At 40.6% G+C, this 21,188-nt stretch overlaps 1 protein-coding gene across 3 annotated transcripts in view; it reads left to right on the top strand.

The window, feature by feature from the left end:
• The first annotated feature begins 479 nt into the window (after window positions 1-479).
• Window positions 480-21,188, top strand: part of ctdspla (CTD (carboxy-terminal domain, RNA polymerase II, polypeptide A) small phosphatase-like a) — a 193,468-nt gene continuing 172,759 nt past the window's right edge. For 2 of the 3 annotated variants that reach the window (XM_080213669.1, XM_080213659.1), the window contains exon 1: window positions 481-793. In XM_080213669.1, coding sequence (XP_080069795.1) covers window positions 724-793 — 70 coding nt within the window. In that variant the 5' untranslated portion in view covers window positions 481-723. Of the gene's footprint in view, window positions 794-21,188 lie in introns of all 3 variants that reach the window. The other variant, XM_080213677.1, reaches the window with a different exon arrangement.

Below are 21,188 nucleotides of genomic sequence, written 5' to 3'. Positions count from 1 at the left end.
GGAAAGAGGAGGGGATTATTCAAAAAAAAAGAGAGGGTTTCTTGAAACAGACGGCGCACATTTTCTTGTTGTTTTTGAATCTGAGAGAAGTTCCAGCTCCTCCATATTGGAGAGCGAAAAAAAAACGACGACGTTTGACAAGAAATAACATATCGAGGAGAAGGGGAAAAAGAAACAACAACGCGGGAGGAGAGACGACGCCAGAGAGACAGGGGGGAGAAAAAGAAATCGCAATCAAGGCTTGGGGAGATCGAGAGGAAGGGAAGGGGGGGATTTTCCCTCAGTGTTTGAGCGCGGTTGCAGCACTCACCGGACAGCTCGGCTTCTTCCTCCCCGGCGGCCGGGCCGCGGGCCAACGGCGGTTATTTTTTGAATTTTCCCGACATAAACATGAATATAAATGGTTGACTGACTGAAAAAAAATCTTATTTTTTTGGGGGGGAGGGAAGGGGGGGGAAGGGATACAAGAAAGTTGCAGAGATATATATATATATTCTGCATTTTTTTTAAAAAAAGGTATTTTAATTTTTTTTTGCCTGTGGCAGTTATATATATGTATTAAACAAAAATCAAATTATATATTATATATTTCTTCTTCTGGAGTGTGGGTAAAAGGGGGGGGGGTGAAAGAAAAGGAGAGCGTTGTTTTTTTTGTTTTCGGTGCATTTTCTGAAGGAAGTCGCGGAGGGCCCGGCGGCCGAAAGCCAGAAGGGGTTTGGTTCGATGGACAGCACGTCCATTATAACGCAGGTCAGCAAAGAGGATGAGATTATTTCATCGTCCCAGGAAAAAGGTAAGCCACTGGACATCTTGCTGGTGTTTTATTCAACAATCATTTCCCCTAGAGCAGGATGTGTAGGATTGTTGTTGGGGTGGGGTAGATTTGGACTGGAGGGGGAAAGGGTTCCTGAGTTTGGGAAAGTGCACACCAGCCTTGTCTTTGGGTCTTGTCTACCCAAATTGTGGATACTTGTGGCTTTTTGGGGGGACTGAAATGTAGATGCTGATTTAATTTTGCCCCCAAACCCAAAATGTGACTTGTTAAAAAAAAATCTTCCTGGAGAAAGAGGTTCCTTGCAGACCATTTCAGTTCCCCTCCCTTCCAACGTATTCAGATCTTTTTGCGAAAAAAATTTGTAGTAGTGGAGACTTGTGCGCTCTGCCCCCTCCCAAAATATTTTTTTCCTTGAGTGCAAAAGTATCTCTTTTGTTTACGGTCAGGATTTGCCAATTAATGATGTTTTGAACCTGTGAGGCACCCTTTTACAACAAGAAAAACAAGTGCAATGTTTTGGTCTGAGTTCTTCTCCCACGCACTCTGGTTTGTCATCTTCCACAAAAGTTGAAAGAGAGAGAAAACAGCCCCAAAAAAAGTTAAAATAGAGATTGTCGAAATTCTGCTTCCTCTGACTCAGTGCAACCACTTGATGGGTTTGTACCTAAGGCAAGCAACAAAAAATGTGCAGTTGCTTCTGATTTAGAAGAGAGAGGCAGCATTTTAGATTTGGTGAAAAATATGTTGCAGTTGTATTGAGGTGGTAACTCGTATGGTTCATATTAAGAACCAAGATTTAAAAAAATTATATGCCTGTGTTTTCAAACTAGAATCTGGTGCATTCTTTTTGGAGGGAAAGGAACAGTGTAGATGAGGTTTGAGTATATTATGTCAGAATAAATGGTCACTTGCACAATTGTGCTTCAGAAAAAAAAAGTTTTTAAAAGGGATACTTTTTAGCAAGCATTTTAAAATCAGTACTTTCTTGATCTGACACTCAGAAAACCTGATTATCGTCTAAAGCATGGGGGAGAGAACTGTTTGTGTCATGAGAAGAATCCTTGTGAAATAAATTTGTCAAAAGTACTTTGCCACTTTAAGCCTTTTTTTGTGAGTTTGAAGTTTTTTATGTTTTATTACTGCATATAACAATTTCCTTATGTAGTAATTTTAGGAATTTCCATTCAGTGTTCCCAAGAGAGAGGTTTTAATAAAATGCAGGGAATTTTAATTCCAGACAAATACCTAAACATGTGTGGTCTGGAATTAGCTGCAATACTGTTTGTATTTCCACACTTGCACATCTCTTATATAAGAGAATTTTCCCTTTTAAAAATGATGTAGATGTGTGGTTAGAAATGTGCTCTTGTGCAGTAGAATTTGATTAATATCTGCGCTCATCAGGTTGACCATAACACTCCTTGTGGCTTTGCCAATCTCAAAGTAACTGGTCAGTTTGGACTGTGTGGATATGATTTATCAATCCTGCCTTGTGTATGTGCAGTCTTTCATGTTTTCACTGCTTAAAGTGAAACAACATAATTGATATCAAGATCCCACTAGTTTTATGAAGACATGGCAGGAAATGTGGGTGTATATATATTAAATATTTGTGCAAGTTTGTTTCTTTAACTCACTCCACTAGGCTGTGTTGCTGCCTTTTTTTCAAAAACAGACTGTAGACTTTCCTTTGCAATGCCTTGCCAGTACCCATGTCATGGTATGCTTTCCATTTCTCTTTGCTGTGTAAGGTCTTGTGATAGGAAACTGGAGGTTAATGCTGCCGAGCTTCAGTTAACTTTCTAAATGGCTCCCTTTGTGCATACTTTTAGCTTAATGCTGTTTTTCCTTAATTTGAAAAAGGAACATATCCTTTTGTAAAAGGTTAAATCCTTCTTGGATTAAAGGCTGAGATGGTATGTGCAGCACTGATATTTGGTGACATTTCACAACATGGCTTAGCCAGCTTGGCACTCCTTCACCAGTGTTTCACCAGTCAAACACCCTGTTGTTTCTGATTTGTTTCAGAATGAGAATTCCATATGCAGTAACAATCCAGCAAATATTGGGCCAATAACTTCTAAGCAGTGTTATGAACTTTTTTGTGCCTTTTTCTCGTAATTATAGTTTGTGGTAGGCTATTTATATGAGTTTTGTCAGAAAATAGTTGAACAGAAATCCACAATACCGCTGTGTGCTTTATTGTCAACTGTCACCATCAGCACTTCTACATGTGACCAGTTTTCTGAGGGCAATTTTATGGTTGATGTTTTATGATGGTACTAAAGTCAACCAATCCAACTTGAAATGAGCACTTTGATTAATTAAAATTAAAAATGCCCTAATCTGTCAGTGCTATTACTTCACCAACTGTACTTGCTCAACATAGTGACACTCCCACAGTAACAAGAGATACCATTGATGTTAAAACAACTGGCCAGAAAAAAATTCCTGATCGTTTGGTCGTAAGTTACATTGCAGTCATCAAACCTTGCAACGTGAAAGTCTCCTACATTAAAGGAGGAGTAATAAAATATATAAATTGGAATATTCTGAAGTACTAATGTCATTTTAGCGCTCAGATGAGCATTGTGACAGTGATTTAAGATTTGCAATCTGTATTTCTGAGCCGAGATTATTCATTTGTAACAATACTCAAGTTTTGGTTTTTTACACACTGACAGGCATGCTGAGGCTTTGTTGTAATTGTGTATTGATTATTATCTACATTAACCTGGGACTGGGAGCTAAGCATACCACATTGTAATGTCTACAGGAAAGTTGGGAGAATGGTAGAGGAGGCAGAGTATTAGTGATTCAAGATGAAATTGCTTTAATAATAAGAGGATTAATGAGAGGTAAGCAGACTAAATGGAGACTGAGTGGGTTGATATAAGAAATAGTAAATGATTTGAGATTGTAGTGGGAGTTGTGTACAGGCTCCTTAAGTAGAATATATTCAGCGTTAGATTGTATGAGTGCAGTGATCAGACAAATATGTGATAACGGCAGAATGTTTTTGATGGAGGATTTTAACTTTCAGGTGGATTGGAATAAGCATACTAGCACATTTCCGAAAAGTAATGTATTTCATGTGTCCGGGGTAGTTTAAAGTGACATGACTTGGAATCAATAATGGAGCTAGCCATATTAGATTTAGTAATGAGTAATGGACCAGATCTATTTACTAGCCTAACAGTGCATGAATATTTATCAAATAGTGATCATAATGCAATTGTGACCGATCTAGTGTTTGAAAGGGAGAGAAAAATGAAACAACTGCTTCTAGGTTAGATAAGGCTTATTCAATGAAATGAGACAGAGATTGTCCAAGTAAACCAGGGAAATCTGTTGATGGATATATCAAAATCAACACATTTTTACAATTGCATTAGGGAAAAGAGCGTGGTCTGGAACATTGAGGCAGCCTTGAACTCAACAGTGTTGTTATTGAAAATATGGACATGATAGACATGATGAATAATTGCTTTGTATTAGTTTTTACATTAGAAGAAGTCAGCATGCTGGACAAATCAAGGAAACTAATATTGGATAAGGGGTCACCAAAATTAACATAAGCAAAATAACAGTAATGAAGGCAGTGAGTGACATATCCTCGAGACCAGGTAGCTTTCACCCCAGGGTTTTATAGGAAATATGTAACCTTCCAGAGTTCTCTTGATTTGTGAACTGTTCCTTTTGGATTGAAAAATTGTGCATGTCACTCTGTGATTTAAGAAAGGTGAGAGGGAAATCAGGGAATCGTATCTGTTGGGAAATAACTGGAGTCTACAAATGAACAAAAGCCTTAAATTTTCAACTGATTAGAAAGCCAGTATGCCTGACAGATATGTTTTGACTTTTGTTAACAAAAGATGTTAAAGGATATGGATGGAGTTGGGTCACGGATCAGCCATGATGAGTTTAAAGTTTATTTATTAACGCTGCAATGAAGTTAGTGTGAAATTCCCCTAGTTGTCATACTTCAGCGCCTGTTTGGGACAAAGCATCTAACCAGCACGAATTTCACACTGCAGGAGGAAACCGGAGGAAACCCAAGCACACACGGAGAGAATGTCTGTGTGGAGTTTGCACGGTGACCCAGGCTGGGAATCGAACCCGGGTCTCTAGTACTGTGAGGCAGTTAACCACTGTGCTGCTGTGTGCTGTGGTGGGCAAAACACACTCCAGGGGCTAAATGGCCTAGTCCTGTTCCTGTATTCCTATAACTTGTAGTTAGTCAATGACAAACTATTAATACTCTTGTATGAAGGCTTATTTCACCCAAGATGTAGAACATGTTTTCAATTTGGCATGCGTACTACATCAACCGAATTCTTCACTTGGAATTTTGCTGTGTAAACTTTGAGTGAAATTTTATGGCATTTTCAATTTATGAACATACACAAAGACTGAATTTGCCTTGTGCATATGAACATGTTAGTTGAATAGACTTGTTAGCTGTATAAAATTGAGGTTGGGAAAGGTCTGTGTCTGCTCTCTGAAAAGGTGATTTTTGTCTTCAGTCCTACATTATGGGTTGAATGGCCTACTTCTTCTATTTAATATGTTCATGAAATTCCAGAAATTCCTTTGAAGCTGTTAACAACTCCCTCCTGTGGATCATTGAACCTGGAGATGGCCATAACTTTTCAAACGCATTGTTTTATATCTCTCTGGAATTTACTGCAGAGTTCATGAATTTTAAAGGCTAATGGTATGTTTTAAGCTTCAAATATGCTGGACTCCAGAAGCAGACTGAAGCATGAAAAAGTGAGGATGGGCTGGCTTTGGTGAAATGGAACTGCAACTCGAGTGTTTTGATTTGGCTGCATTATCTGTTGTTGGGACAGAATGTGGTTTTTAGGAATTAGCTATTTACTGCTGCACCTGAGCTTGTACTATTCTGAATGTGTCATTGTTTAATTTCTGTAAATATATTAAAATTCATCATCTCGATTAGCTTGGATCTGCTGGAGTGGGTTGGAGAGAAGAAAAGTGCATTAGGCACCAGTGATGTAGGATTGTACTCCCAAAGGAGTAGAAAGGCGCAGCACTGCAGGCTTTGCTTTGCACAGGATGTCAGATGTACTTGTGGGAAGTGTGGTGATACAGTTGCAAAAGGAAACAGCTCCATAAAGTACCCTGAGTTTACATCATATATGTAGTAGCAAGATGTGAGAAGCAGCTGTCTTGTGACACCTTTTGATGTCCTAACTTGTTTAAAAGTGAATGAAAATAACTTGTGGACAGTATGAACATATAAAAGGTTACTTGTAACTCAGTTTTCAAATAAAAACAATATCGTGGAAGGAATGTTGTGCTATTAGCATGAAATCTCCAAGTTGTTATTAGCTCAGATTGACTGACTGTTGTTGCAGCTGTTCCGGTGTATTTAACTGGTATGTGGGTGTTTCAACTGAATTGGCACCCCAATCCAACATCAACTAAAAGGTTGATAAATAAAGGATACCCATTGATGTAAAGTGAATCTGAAGGATGCAAGAATTTTGGGACTCTGAATATTTGTGTAAATGTTGTTAAAGTTTTGATCTCAGTTTATGATGTCGTAGTGTCAATGATGGCCTTGTGGTAGCATTCTCGCCTTTTGAGAAGAAGTTTTTGGGTTCAAAATTCACTCCTAGACTTGAGTGCAAAAATCAAGGCTGAACCTTCAGAATGGTACTGAGCTAGTGCTATTCTGTCTTTTGAATGAGATGTTAAGAGTTTTATAGAACCTTAGTTAGGCTGCACTTGGGACATAGTGTTCAATTCTGGTCACCACACCACCAGAAGAATGTGGAGGCTTTGGAAAGGGTGCAGAAGAGATTTACCAAGATATTGCCTGGTATGGAGGGCATTAGCTATGAGGAGAGGTTGGAGAAACTTGGTTTGTTCTCACTGGAACTACGGGAGTTGAGGGATGACCTGATAGAAGTCTACAAGATTGTGAGAGGCATGGACAGAGTGGATAATCAGAAGCTTTTTCCCAAGGTGGGAGAGTCAATTACTAGGGGACACAGGTTTAAGGTGCGAGGGGCAAGGTTTAAAGGAGATATACGAGGCAGATTTTCTTACACGGAGTGGGCTCGGTACCTGGAACTTGTTGCCGGGGGCGGTAGTGGAAGCTGATACGGTAGTGTCTTTCGTTTAGGGTGCGTCTTGACAAATATATAGGATGGGAATGAAGGGATGTGGTCCTTGGAAGGGTAGGGGGTTTTAGTTAAATTGGGCAGCATGGTTGGTGCAGGCTTGGAGGGCCAAAGGGCCTGTTCCTGTGCTGTAATTTGTTCTTAAGTTGAAGCATGGTCTGCCCTCAGGTGAATGCAAAAGGTACCATGGCGCTATTTCTAAGAAGAGTAGGGAAGTTATCCCTTGTGTCCTGGCCAATTTTTATCCCTCAATCAACACCACAAAATATTAACAGATGATCTAGTCATGTTGCTGATTATGGAAGCTTGCTGTGAACAAGTTAGCTACGACCTTTCCTGCATTTCAACAGTGATTACACTTCAAAAGTAATTCATTGACTGTAACATAATTTAGGATGTTCTGAGGTTATGATACATGTTACACAAACACAAGTCTTATCTTTTTTTGATTACTTAACATGCATTTTGCTAGTTAAGAGTATCAAGGGATGTGGATCGAAAGCAGGCAAACTCGGATCTGTTTCACGCTAGCCTAACAACTTGAAGGGCTGAATGTCCCACTTCTATCTAAAAGTGTCCTTTTTTAATGCTGAAATATTGTCAGGTTCTCTAGTGGTATGTAAGAACCACTATCTGAATTATTCACTCTCTGTTTCTGTGATATTCCTTAAATCTAACTCATGAGCAACAAGGTGTAACAGAGGCAGATCTGAAAGTGAAATGTTTGTTACTTGTAGTCAAAGTATTCAGTTTAGCTGCAATTTTTGAATTGCCAATTGGGAACAAAGTTACAGTTTATTTCAGTTGAAGGCCTTGTGTTTTGCAGTTGAGTGAAGGTGGAATTAACGTCAACAATATGTCAAGCTTGATGAGGTCTTTTCTTGTTATCCCATATGTTCTTTTGTTACTAAGATAACAAGAACTTGTACGCTTCTTCTCCTCATTATGTTTAGAGTAACATGCTTGTTTAAAGCAACAGTGATGCAGTGTGTGGGAATACCAATCCCCCTACTTGTTGAATTGGTGCCCTCAACTATGCCACTTAGGACCAGTATAGGCACTGAGCAGAAGCTGTGGTTCTTGACAAGCGCTGGCCTCGAGATCTTCATTCTCTGTATTCACTGACCTCCATTCTAAATTGACAAATGGCTCAAGATTACAATTCTATCTTTGTTTTCAAATTTCCCCATGGCCTCATTCCTTCCTATTTCCATAATCCTTGCCAGGATTATGGACCCTCTGCATACTCTGGGTTGCTCCAACTCTGGCCTCTTGACCAATCACCACCATTGGCTATATTTTCACTCGTCCTAAAAACGACTCCGTTCACTTAGTATTGGTTTTTGTCTGATTTTCCTGTGAAGCACAATTTCAATAAGTTCTCACAAAATTTAATATAGACAATACCAACTTTCTCCAGACAATGTCTTACAACTTGGGTATGATGGGCCACATTAAAGTTGTATAATATATTTATTTGGAGACAACTGACTGGGAAGGCGACCGAGTACACTTGAAACTAAAAGATAATTAAATCTTAGTATTTTAGTCTTCAGATCTGGAAAACTGTTTGCAGGGCTAATATTGTTAACTTGTCTTACAGATGCACCCTAAATATTTTAATTAAGTATTTTTATCGCCAAAAAACAAACTTCAAAGGCAGTGGACATGAAGATTGATTGATTGTGCATAGATTTTAATATGTAATCCTAAACAATAATAAACATGTATTCCTCTGAGCTCAAGGAACAAATTTAGTTGAAGAATAAATCATATTGAATGTGCTGCTTTGGAATAGTGGATAGAGTTTCTCTGGAAGATGTTACCTCTCCAGCTCTTCCTATACCCCGGGGGGCCAGTCATGCCAAAGAATATTCACTGATAGGAAGAAAAGAAGCAAGTGATGCCATTTAAAAGTTTAGCCAGTGGCCTCTTAAGTACGTTGGGTTTATAGAAACTGCAGGATTTTGGCGTATATACAGGGGCAGCGCTTTCCGATTCCTTGATTGTTATAATAGTCACACCTCTAATTATTTGTTGCTTTGCAAAGTCATAGAAATGCGCATTTTGTTGTAGTCTGGTTTATTTTATTGGGAGCTACTTTTACCAAAATTGATTTGATCTTATACATTGTACATGAGAAGGAAGATTGATTTGGCTTTGGTGTTCATAACTTGATTTGCTATTTTTATAGTGCAGCAGTCCACCTTTTGATAGTTAATTACAAATTTGGAAGCATAGATCATCTTTGAATATAGGAAGAATAAATTGAGTTGATGCTGCTATGTGATGTGCTCCTACAAATATCATTCCTTGCATCAATGTTTTAATCCTGGAAGACTCAGGATGTGTTTTAAGCAGCTGTTCCATTTGATGACGTACTCCATTCTTGCATCTTTTCAATTATGGAGCCTCTGTACAGTAAAATATTTTTCAGCCCAAGTTCAAATCATCTTGTCTTGATGCTGTTTGAAGGCAGTGTGGTCAAGCACACCAACTTACCTAGACACCCCTCTGATTGCCATCTTGTTTCTAGCTAAAGCTTAATGAGATCAGTATTATTTTGCAAATCGTTTTGGAGAGAATAGCTCCATTGTGTGTCAGCATTTCAAAATTATGAAGTACATGGGGACAGGTAACAGTTTGGCCTCACACCTGAGATCTGGCTGTACAGTATGGACAAAGTCTCCAAACTGACTCCAACCACTCTTCAGACTTGAATTATCGCTGTGCTTGAGAGGGGTTCTCAGGCCTGAAAGATGGTTGTTTGATTCTGGAGTACATGAAGGAAGTCAAAAAGGCAAACGCAAATGCTTTTGTTTACAGTATGTAGCCAATCTCCTGAGGCTTTGCACACAGCTGGTTCAGAACTTGATGTCTAGCTGATGGATTAGCCTGTTATTTAACGTCACCCGCTTTGGGGAACTGGCCTAAAGAGGTCTTGAGGCCAGCTTGGGGCTAATTATTGTTGTTCAAAGTTTCTGTGGATAAAAGGCTTTGAAGAACATGTTTTATATGAAAAGGTAGAGGGAGTGAAATTATTATATATGGCAGTAGTGTGAAATGGTTGATGGCAAATCACCAGTCACTGCCCTGATTTCTGGCATGAACTTAGGATGCTTCCTATACCTTAATGACTGTATGACTGATCCTTCTCTTCTGTTGACTTTTGATGTTTTTAAAATTGTGGGCTTACTTTAACATTGCATTGAAGTTACTATGAAAATCATCATGGTGTAAACCCTAAAGAGTAAGGGAGTCCCATTGTATTGCCTGCTCCTTAGAGCAGTATTCTTCTTCACTTACTCATGTTACCTTCTATTATTTGTTATGAAAGAAAGGAACACGAGAACAAATCGCATTCTGTGGTGCGTTTCATGCTTTAGTACATTTGCACAGCAAGATAGCCCAAAGGTGCTTAGCATTAGGAAGACAAGACAAATTGTGGGGAAATTACGGGGGAAGAGAGACAAAAAGACAGGTGAAAGGATGGATTTTGAAGGTGTGGAAGTTTTAAGCAGTAATAAGTGGAGAGGTTGAAGGAACAAAGCAGGAAGTGGGCAAGAATGTAATGGCTGAAGAACTGGGCACCAGTGTCAGAGAATGTAGTGAATTTGGGACAGGGAAAAGTCCAGTGTTGGAGGAGCAAAGAGTTAATGGAAAGTTCACTAAGGTAGGTTGAGATCTTAAAGCAAAGCTGAGAATTTGAAAGTTAACTTGCAGAGGCACTGGGAGTCGATGATACTTGGGAGGAATGGTGATGATGGGTTTGTGTGACTGCTGTGCACACAAGAACACATCCTGTTATGTTTTGATTTCTGTGATTTGAAGTTTGGTGCTGGAGGTGGGGAGAGTAGCTGGGAAATTTTAAGAAACCCAACCTCAAGGTAGTGAAAGCTTGTGTTATACTTTTGTGATGATGGAGGGCCAAGAGAGTTGGGGTGTGGGAGGCCCGTCATGTAGACTGTTAAAATGATGCACAGTGGAAGAAAGCTGATTGGATGTGAGGAGGGCTTAAGCAGTGCACGTGATTTCTTGTGAGTAGATGTTTTTCCAAACTTTTTACAACTGATATCAGTTGCATTCCTGCGCACAGTCAGTGAATCATTGTTGGAAGAACATACAGTGATGGAATAAGTTAAATTCCCATTTGATTGATTTCTACAAAATTTGATAGTGACCTTGTGTATTGACCTTGATAGAGTCCTTGTGCATGAGTCACAAAAACCCAGCCTGCAGTTTCAGCAGGTGGTCAGGAAGGCGTATGGGATTGAATATAAAAGTAAGGAGGTCTTGCTGCGGCTGATTAGGGCATTGGTGAGGCCGCAGCTGGAGTACTGTGTGCAGTTTTGGTCGCTGTACTTACGCAAGGATATTTTGGCCTTGGAGGGAGTGCAGAGGAGGTTTACTAGGCTGATACCGGAGTTGAGGGGGTTGAGCTATGAGGAGAGGCTGAATAAACTAGGCTTGTACTCGTTAGAGTTTAGAAGAATGAGGGGAGATCTCATTGAGACGTATAAGATGATGAATGGGATGGATAGGATAGAGGTGGAGAGACTCTTCCCGCTCAGAAAGGACAGTAGGACTAGGGGGCACAGCCTCAAGATAAAGGGGGGCGCGGTTTAGAACGGAGTTGAGGAGGAACTTCTTCACTCAAAGGGTGGTGAATCTCTGGAATTCTCTGCCCGTTGAAGTGGTGGAGGCTGCCTCGCTAAATATTTTTAAGACACGGGTTGATGGGTTTTTGATAAGTGAGGGGATTAAGGGTTATGGGGAGAGGGCGGGAATGTGGAACTGAGCCACGACAGATCAGCCATGATCTTATTGAATGGCGGGGCAGGCTCAAAGGGCTGGATGGCCTACTTCTGCTTCTATTTCTTATGTTCTTGTGACCCTGCTAATGTGCATAAAATTGCCCTTTCTCATCATCAGTGCATCAGGTTATGATAAATAAGTCAAACCCTATTTTAATAGTTTAGGATTTTACAAGTGTTTCCAGCATTGCAAATTGCAACTGTTGCTCATTTCCCATTAGAATAGTTTCATTTAGCTTGGCAGATCGTGGCCCAGTGTGTTTTTTCACTGTCGTTTTCACGATTATTCTCTTAAAGCCTTTAGCCTTCCATTTACGTAGAACGAAGAATATTCACTGATTTGATAGAGTGAGAATGCACTAAAAGCAGATGTTCACAAATAGGGTAACCGAGTGTATCTCCTAGTGTTGCTGCCTGTGCTGTGAGGGAAAGTCCCTGGGCAATTGTAGCTAGATTGTGGAAACCTCAGCAGCTAATTTACACGGATTTGATTGAAGTCTGCAGAGCAGCTGGTGTACCATCACTAAGCACTGTTGTCCTAATCCGATAGCTCTGGCCCATGAACCCTTTGGCACAGCAATGGTTAAAGCTGGCCTGCTTACTTAAATTCCACATTCCAACTCTCTAATACTTTGTTAACCTCCTCTTTGTATGTGGATTTGAATAAAAGAGCCTGTTAAGTTTCCCAATAGGTATGTCAGGTATGTCTAATTCCTGTGACTGTTGAGCTGCTCAGAGGCACAAATCACTCTATTGTTCTCTTGGTTTTTATCTTGCCCCACCTGGTATCCACAATGTTCCTTGAAATTGTTTTAAATCTTGAGGTCTTATGCACTCTTCAGTGCTCTGGGGTTGATTTTCTGTCCAACAAATGTTGAAATTTTACTGAATGCAAGCATGGCAAAATCTCAAAAGGGGCAGTGTTCTGTTGCATCGTCCAGACTCCCTCTCTCTCCCCCCCGCACCCATATATGAGTTGACAGCACTTCCTTATGCATATGTGCAATCGAATTATATACGCATTGGACTTGCTCTTGCTCTTCCTATAGATAATTATGGCCTAATGATGTGATCTGTGCTATTAGCTGGGGAGACAGTGGCATAATGGTAATGTCACTGGAGGAGTCATCCAGAGGCTGAGGCTGGTATTCAGGGGACAGTGGTTCAAATCCCATCATTGCAGCTGGTGAAATTTAAATTCAATTCATAAATCTGGAATTATAAAGCTATCCTCAATAATAGTGACCATGAAACCATTGCCAATTGTCGTTAAAAATGCATTCGGTCGTTTAGGGAAGAAAATTTGGTCTCTGTTGACTCTTAACAGCCTTCTGAAATGTGTGGCAAGCCACTTGTCTACCTGAATTGCCTTTAAGAAACAAATGATGGCCTTGCCAGCGATGCCTACATCCTGTGAAAGAAGACGTTTTAAAAAATTTGATTTGTTCCTCATTTATACTCACTAATAACATTACAAAAATACTGAATAACGAAGGGGCAAAAAGTTGGGGGGGAGGTTTAGTGGGAAGGAGAATAAATACAACAATATTTAAACAAATTAATTGGACTGAAGACCAATAAGGGCCTTATGGGTTGCATCCTAGGATACTAAGATAAGACCATAAAATATAGGAGCAGAATTAAGCCATTCAGCCTATCGAGTCTGGTCTGCTAATCAGTCGTGGCAGATGTGTGTCTCAACCACGTTCTTCCTTTTTTTCCCCCCATAATCTTTGATCCCCTTACCAGTCAAGAACTATCTATCTCTGTCTTAAATATATTCAATAATTTGGCCTCCACAGCCTTCTGTGACAATGAATTCTGCAAATTGACCACCCCCTGGCTGAAGAAATTCCTCCTCATCTCGGTTCTAAAGGGTCGTCCTATTTAAGACAGATGAGGAGGAATTTCTTCTCTTAGGGTAGTGAAGAGGGCTGTAGAGGCTGGGTCATTAGGTATGTTGAGATAGACAAATTTTTAATTGGTAAAGGGATCAAGGGTTATGGGGATAAGGCAGGAATGTGAGTTGAAGATTATCCAATCAGTCATGATCTGGTTGAATAGCGGAGGAGGCTTGATAGACCAATTGGCCTATTTCTGCTCCTATGTCTTATGGTCTTATTTAAAAATAATGAACCTGCACCTGAAGTGCTGTAAGCTCCAAGGCTTCAGTCCAGGTGCTGGAAAGTGGGATTAAAATGAGTGGCTAGTTGCTTTTTTTTGGCTGACATCAATATTTTGGGCTGAATGGCCACTTTCTGTGTCATTAAAAGCTTTTATATGATTCTAAAGATATGTATCTTTATTTTTGATCTTGGCAGGTAGCCTGCAAGATTCTATTTTCTTTAAAAAGTAACTGGCCCCAGGAAATGCATCCTAGATATTTTATAATGTTTGAGATTACAAGATCTTTAGTTGAAAGTGCAGGCTTTTTTTAAAAAGTCATAAATGGTGCCATTCTGTTAATGCCTTGGCTCTGTAATTTTCTACAGTGCCAGGGCCAACTAGGAACATGGGATTTAGGAGCAGGAGTACGCTATTCAGCTCTGCAGGCCTGCTATACTATTCAATAAGATTGTGGCTGATCTAATTGTCTCCTCAACTTTACAACAAAATGAGCAAATGGAGTTCTGGCTACTCTGTGGCTGTATTTAAAAATGAGGAAAGCAGTGTCTCAGACTGAAGTTACAGTCTACTCCCTACTGCAATCCATGTTAGCATGCATTTAACTTGAGTTTCAGCTGAAAGGACATTGGTCAGCAGTATCATAGAAACCCTACCATGCAGAAAGAGGCTATCTGGCCCATTGAGTCTGCACTGACCACAATCCCACCCAGTCCCTACCCCCATATCCCTACACATTTACCCACTAATTCCTCTAACCTATGCATCTCAGGATACTAAGGGGCAATTTTTTGGCGTGACCTATTAACCTAACCGACACGTCTTTGGACTGTGGGAGGAAACTGGAGCACCTGAAGGAAACCCATGCAGACATGAGGAGAATGTCAAACTCCACACAAACAGTGACCCAAGCCGGGAATTGAACCCAGGTCCCTGGAGTGTGTAGAAGCAGCAGTACTAACTACTGTGCCGCCCAGTTTAAAAAGTTTAAAAACTCTTGGAACCTAGACACTATATGAAAGATTCTAACCAGTGGTTTATTTTACATGTGCTAAGGTTAAAAAGCGTTTTACTTTACGCTGAACTCAATCAGTGAATGAAATAGTCATTGCTCCCTGGACAACAAAGTAATACTTTCATTGTACCTTGCTTGCCCTATTGTTTATGAAGTCTTAATATGTTGACAATGTTTTCTGCCCTCTAATGTAAGGACTGAAGCACCAGCTGTTTATACAAATTGAATTGTTTATTATTGAGGTTTAAAAGTACTTCCCTTTCATTCCTCTGTTTTCCCCAGTGCTGGAAAATATTCATCCCTTGGCCATCATTATTATAGCGCATTATATGATCATTACCGCAATGCTGTTTGTGGGAGCTGAATAAACTAGGCTTGTACTCGTTAGAGTTTAGAAGAATGAGGGGAGATCTCATTGAGATGTAGAAGATGTTGAATGGGATGGATAGGATAGAGGTGGAGAGGCTCTTCCCGTTCAGAAAGGACAGTAGGACTAGAGGGCACAGCCTCAAGATAAAGGGGGGGGCGGTTTAGAACGGAGTTGAGGAGGAACTTCTTCACTCAAAGGGTGGTGAATCTCTGGAATTCTCTGCCCGTTGAAGTGGTGGAGGCTGCCTCGCTCAATATTTTTAAGACACGGGTAGATAGGTTTTTGGTAGACAAGGGAATTAAGGGTTATGGGGAGAAAGCGGGAAAGTGGAACTGAGCCACTTCAGATCAGCCATGATCTTATTGAATGGCGGGGCAGGCTCGAAGGGTTAGATAGCCTACTCCTGCTCCTACTTCTTATGTTCTTATAAAATATTCCGATTTATCTTTTGCAAACCTGCCGTAGTTTTACTATCTTTCAGCCTTTCTATCCATTCATAATATTCTGCCCCCAACCACAGACCTTACTGTTATCTGCTAAATCTGATACACAGCTATATTCTTCTACCCAGGTTGTTACCATTCGGAGTATAATTATCCCTATTTTGACTGCTACCTCCCAGTAGTTACCAGCCCATGTTAAGGATACTTCCAATTCCAGATATGCCTTAAATCTCATGTAAAAGCATAATAAATGACTTTTAGAAGTTGATATCCATAGACGCACTCTTCTACATCATACTCGTGATCCATTTACAAAATTTAACAAGTGGATGCTCTGAGTCCTTGCCTCTATTATGCTGTGTTAACACATTATTACAATTTTGAGACTTTCTTGAGACTTTTCCTACTTGGTTTAAACTTGCTAAACTATTAAGTTTACCATGGCGTGGTGGCACAGTGGTTAGCACTGCTGTCTTGTAATGCCAGGGACCAGAGTTTGATATACATTCCTGCTTCCTCCCTTCCTTTAAATGTTAGAGTGGCATTTAGAGTTTTCCAATCTAATTGCTGAATTTGAAATGCTTTGAAAATTATGACAAATGCATCTGCAATTTTCTCTCTTCTGGAATCTGTGAGGTCCGAGACGCTTTCTGTCTTACGTCCCATTATTTATGAATATATTTTACATTTTTAAAATTTGTTTAGTGAAGATGAGGAATTTGATGGATTTCATTTTAGGTTTCTTTGTATGGCTGATATTTTGTCTTTCCTCTGCTGTGTAATGGATAAAACATATTAATTTCACAAACCTTCAGTTTCTTTATTGCCCATTATAATCATGTCTGCATTTGTGTCTAATAGATCCACATTCCATTTTATCATTCTTTTCAATATATATATACGAAAAATTTTAGCATTAGCTTTAAAAGTTGTTTTAAAAAATATTCCTATCAACATCTTGCAGCCATGATTGTCTAGAAGCTGAATTGCACCAGCCAAATAAATACTGTAGCCACAAGAACAGTATGGTCATGTCAAAAGACCATTTTTGGTCTGCGCATTTTGAGTAACTCCTCTTAATACACTCCAAAGCTTGTCCGCTATCTACAAGGCACAAATTACCTGTGGTGGAATACGCTTCGCCTGCTTGGATGAGTGGAACTTCAATAACACTGTGAAGCCTTGACATCATCTAGGACAAATCAGCCTGCTTGGCCAGCATGCCGTCTGCCACCTTAAACCTCTACTGTTGCCACTGTGTTGGGGGAAATATATATTCTGTGCAACTTGAACTTGCCATACTTCTTTTGAACTTCCAGTGCACAACCTGTACCACTTAGAATGACAAGGGAGCAGACAAATGCAAACACTGCTGCACACAAGTTTTCTTCCATGTCATACATGATCCTGACTTGGAAATTTACTGCCATTCCTTCACCTTCACTAGGTCAAAATGCTGGAACTTCCTTTCTAACAGCATTGTGGATGTATGAACACTATTCTCCTCCCCCCACACCCACTTGCAATTTCTTTGTGTTCCTTTTGATGCATGTTATAGCTCTCCCAGTCCACTTATTTCAGCTATTCCTTGCAGTTGCATAAACTTCTTCAGTCAGCTTGATTTGGTCTTATTGAATAATGGCAGTGGAAAACGTGGTTTGAAGCTGACGTCCATCTCGTGCTACTTTTTAAACCAAAGTCTCAATCTGTCAGCAGAACTTTTGATTGGTAAATCTGGAAGAAAATCAACTACTTGCTTTTACATTGAAAACAAATTATTGTGTTAACAAACTGCACCAAGGCATTTTTGTTTTGTTGTCAATTTTGACATGATTCTTTAGATTCTCAATCCATCAAGGGTACTGGCCTGCCTGCACATTTGCGTCCCTGCTTGCACATGGTCTTTGCTAAAATAGATAGAGGATAGAGGTTAAAATCTACCCTCTAGATAGATAGATAGTGGATAGAGCTATGAAGAAGGCTTATAGTATGTTGGTGTTTTTTAACAAGGGGTTTGAGCCCAAGAGTCTTGGGGTTAAGCTGCAACTATACAGGACCTTGGTGAGACCACATGTGCAGCCTGGTCACCTCACTATAAGAAGGATGTGGAAACATTGGAGAGAGTGCAGAGGAGATTTACCTGGTTTGGAGGGTAGGATTTATGAGGAAAGGTTGAGGGAGCTGGGGCTTTTCTCTTTAGAGCGGAGGAGGATAAGAGATGACTTAATAGAGGTTTATAAGATGATGAGGGGGATAGAGTGGAATTGCAGAGACTATTTCCTCGGGTGGGTGTAGCTGTTACTATGGGGCATAACTGTAAGGTTCATAGTGGGAGATATAGGACGGATGTCTGAGGTAGACAGTTTACTCAATGTGGTTGGGGTGTGGAATGCATTGCCTGCTGTGGTAGTGGAGTCGCACATTTAGGAACTTTCAAGTGGTTATTGGGTAGGCACATGGAACACACCAGAATGATGGGGAGTGGGATAGCTCGATCTTGGGTTCATACATTGCTTGGCACAACATCGAAGGCTGAAGGGCCTGTACTGTGCTGTACTGTTCTATGGTCTAGAATGGACAAAGCTGAGCAGCAGCTTGCTTTAGTCACATTTTGTTCCAATGCATAGTAAAAAGCCTCTCAACACCAGGTTAAATTCCAACAGGTTTATTTGGTAGCACGAGCTTTCGGAGCACTCCTTCTTCGTCGGGTGATGGAAGGAGCCTGATGAAGGAACAGCGCTTCAAAAGCTTGTGCTATGAAATGAATATGTTGGACTTTAACCTGGTCTTGAGACTTCTTACTGTGCCCACCCCAGTCCAACGCCAGCATCTCCCCATTATGGTTCCAGTGCATGCAAATATGTGTTACGGGCTCCTAGCTTACATTTCAGTCTTTGATTCCAAGTCAGAGCTGCAAACAAAAAAGTTAACATGTCATTTTTGTAATTCAAACAAAATGTGTTTGAATTAGTGACGTTAATAATTAGTGATGCTTTGTGATAAAGTTGGTAAGACTGCTGAATTTTCACTGGTCACAATGGTGTTTGCAATATTAGCTTCTGAATATAAGTACAGAATGAAAAGAAGTCATGTTAGTGAGCAATCAGTAATTTTGTTGCAGTTGCTATTGGTTTAATACTGCCAAACTGCTTCCAGTTGCACAGATTGTACTACCTACCATGAATGTTTTTGTCTCTTTGGGAATATACAATATAGACCAAAAATGTTTGATCGCAGGAAATGGCACCCGATAAAGTTACAAAGATTGTATCGCAGTTGTTGTTTCTACTGTGAGGACGTCATGCATAACTCACCAACTACATCAAGCTCATGGAACAGAAATAGAATAAGCATACTTCCCTAACCTTGCATATTAAAATATACGGAATAACATAGCTGTTATTGCAACAACTTAGCTGTGATTGCAAGGAAGCATTCTGGTCTCTGGTCTCAGTTCTCAGGTGATAACTACAAGGGGCTCAAACTTTGCTCCTGCATCACTGCATCTGAAAGTTGCAGTGAGATCAAAGCAATTATAATCAACCTGTCTACTGACTCGTGTAATAATAGTGGTCAGAGAAAGTGCTAGAACGTTTTGCTTCAATGTCATAAGAACATAACAAGAAGTAGGAGCAGGAGTAGGCCGTCTAGCCCTTCGAGCCTGCCCCGCCATTCAATAAGATCATGGCTGACCTGAAGTGGATCAGTTCCACTTTCCCGCTTTCTCCCCATAACCCTTAATTCCCTTGTCTACCAAAAACTTACCTACCCATGACTTAAATATATTTAGTGAGGTAGCCTCCACCACTTCAACAGGCAGAGAATTTCAGAGATTCACCACCCTTTGAGTGAAGAAGTTCCTCCTCAACTCCGTTTTAAACTGCCCCAACCCCCGCCCCTTATCTTGAGGCTGTGCCCTTTAGTCGTGCTGTCCTTTCTGAGCGGGAAGAATCTCTCTACCTCTACCCTATCCATCCCCTTCATTATCTTATACGTCTCTATAAGATACCCCCTCATCCTTCTAAACTCCAACAGGTACAGACCCAGTCTATTTAGTCTCTCTTCATAGTCCAACCCCCTCATCTCCGGTATCAGCCTAGTGAATCTCCCCTGCACTCCCTTCAAGGCCAAAATATCCTTGCGCAAGTGCGGCGACCAAAACTGCACACAGTGCTCCAGCTGCAGCCTCACCAGTGCCCTATACAGTCGCAGCAAGACCTCCCTGCTTTTATATTCTATCCCCCTCGCTATGAAGGCCAGCATCCCATTCGTCGTCTTGATCACCTGCTGCACCTGCAGGCTGGGTTTTTGCGACTCATGCACGAGGACCCCCAGGTCCCTCTGCACCATAGCATGCTGTAGCTTTTCTCCCTTTAAATAGTAATCCCTCCTCCTATTATTCCTGCCAAAGTGGATAACCTCACTCTTGCTAACATTGTACTCCATCTGCCAGGTCCTCGCCCACTCGCTCAGCCTATCCAGATCCCTGTGCAGACTTTGCACACCCTCCGCACAATTTGCTTTTCCACTCATCTTTGTGTCATCAGCAGATTTCGACACCCCACACTCAGCCCGCTACTCCAGATCATCTATATAAATGGTAAATAGCTGAGGCCCCAGCACCAATCCCTGCGGCACTCCACTAGTTACCAACCGCCAGTCAGAATAGCACCCATTGATGTCGACTTGAGGTCCTGGGAGAAGCTCACTGAGCATCGCTGCATCTGGCCAACCAAATAAAAAACATGGTAACTTCTTCAAAAGCAAGCACATATTAAAGGCAGAGAGAAATCACCTGGAGAGGAAATCCAGTGCCAACAACATATCTAAAATTTAGTCATCTGTGACATTCTGTCCTGTTTGCAGCAAACTTTCCAGGTACACATTGGCCTTAGTGGTGACCTACGTATCCATCAGAACCTTATCGAGCGCTGCAAGTGTCGAACCTGGTTATCTTCACCTTGAAGAATGAACAGGCTAGAGATTATGTACAATTGCTGGAAAAAAAATGCTGTAAAGAGCTGACACTATTGCATCAGCTTCAGAGGCCTACAAGCTGACCTGTTTCTTTGTGGAAGGTGAAATAGACCTCTTTAATTCCTAGGACATTGAAGGGATGGAGGAACAGTGCAACATAAAATGTTGGGTGGAAGTAAGATAGCTAGATTTAAAAGATACAGATAGTGAAATCTGACACAATATATCATTGAGCTGAACCCAGTTTTTAAATAATAAATCTGATCTTAAAGTCGATAGTTTATTTTGCTGCAAGTATTTCTGTGTTTCATAGAACATAGAACATAGAACATTACAGCGCAGAACAGGCCCTTTGGCCCACGATGTTGCGCCGACCAGTTACAAAAACAATGACCCACTAGCCTATACCAATCCCTTTTCGTCCATAAACCTATCCAGAGATCTCTTAAACGCCCCCAAACTAGACGCATTTACAACTGCAGCAGGCAGGGCATTCCAATCCCTCACCACCCGCTGGG

Source organism: Carcharhinus amblyrhynchos, chromosome 2, assembly GCF_965287045.1.
Source record: "Carcharhinus amblyrhynchos chromosome 2, sCarAmb.v2.hapA, whole genome shotgun sequence".
In the NCBI taxonomy this organism is placed as follows: Eukaryota; Metazoa; Chordata; class Chondrichthyes; order Carcharhiniformes; family Carcharhinidae; genus Carcharhinus; species Carcharhinus amblyrhynchos.
This window is presented reverse-complemented; position numbering and strand designations above follow the sequence as displayed.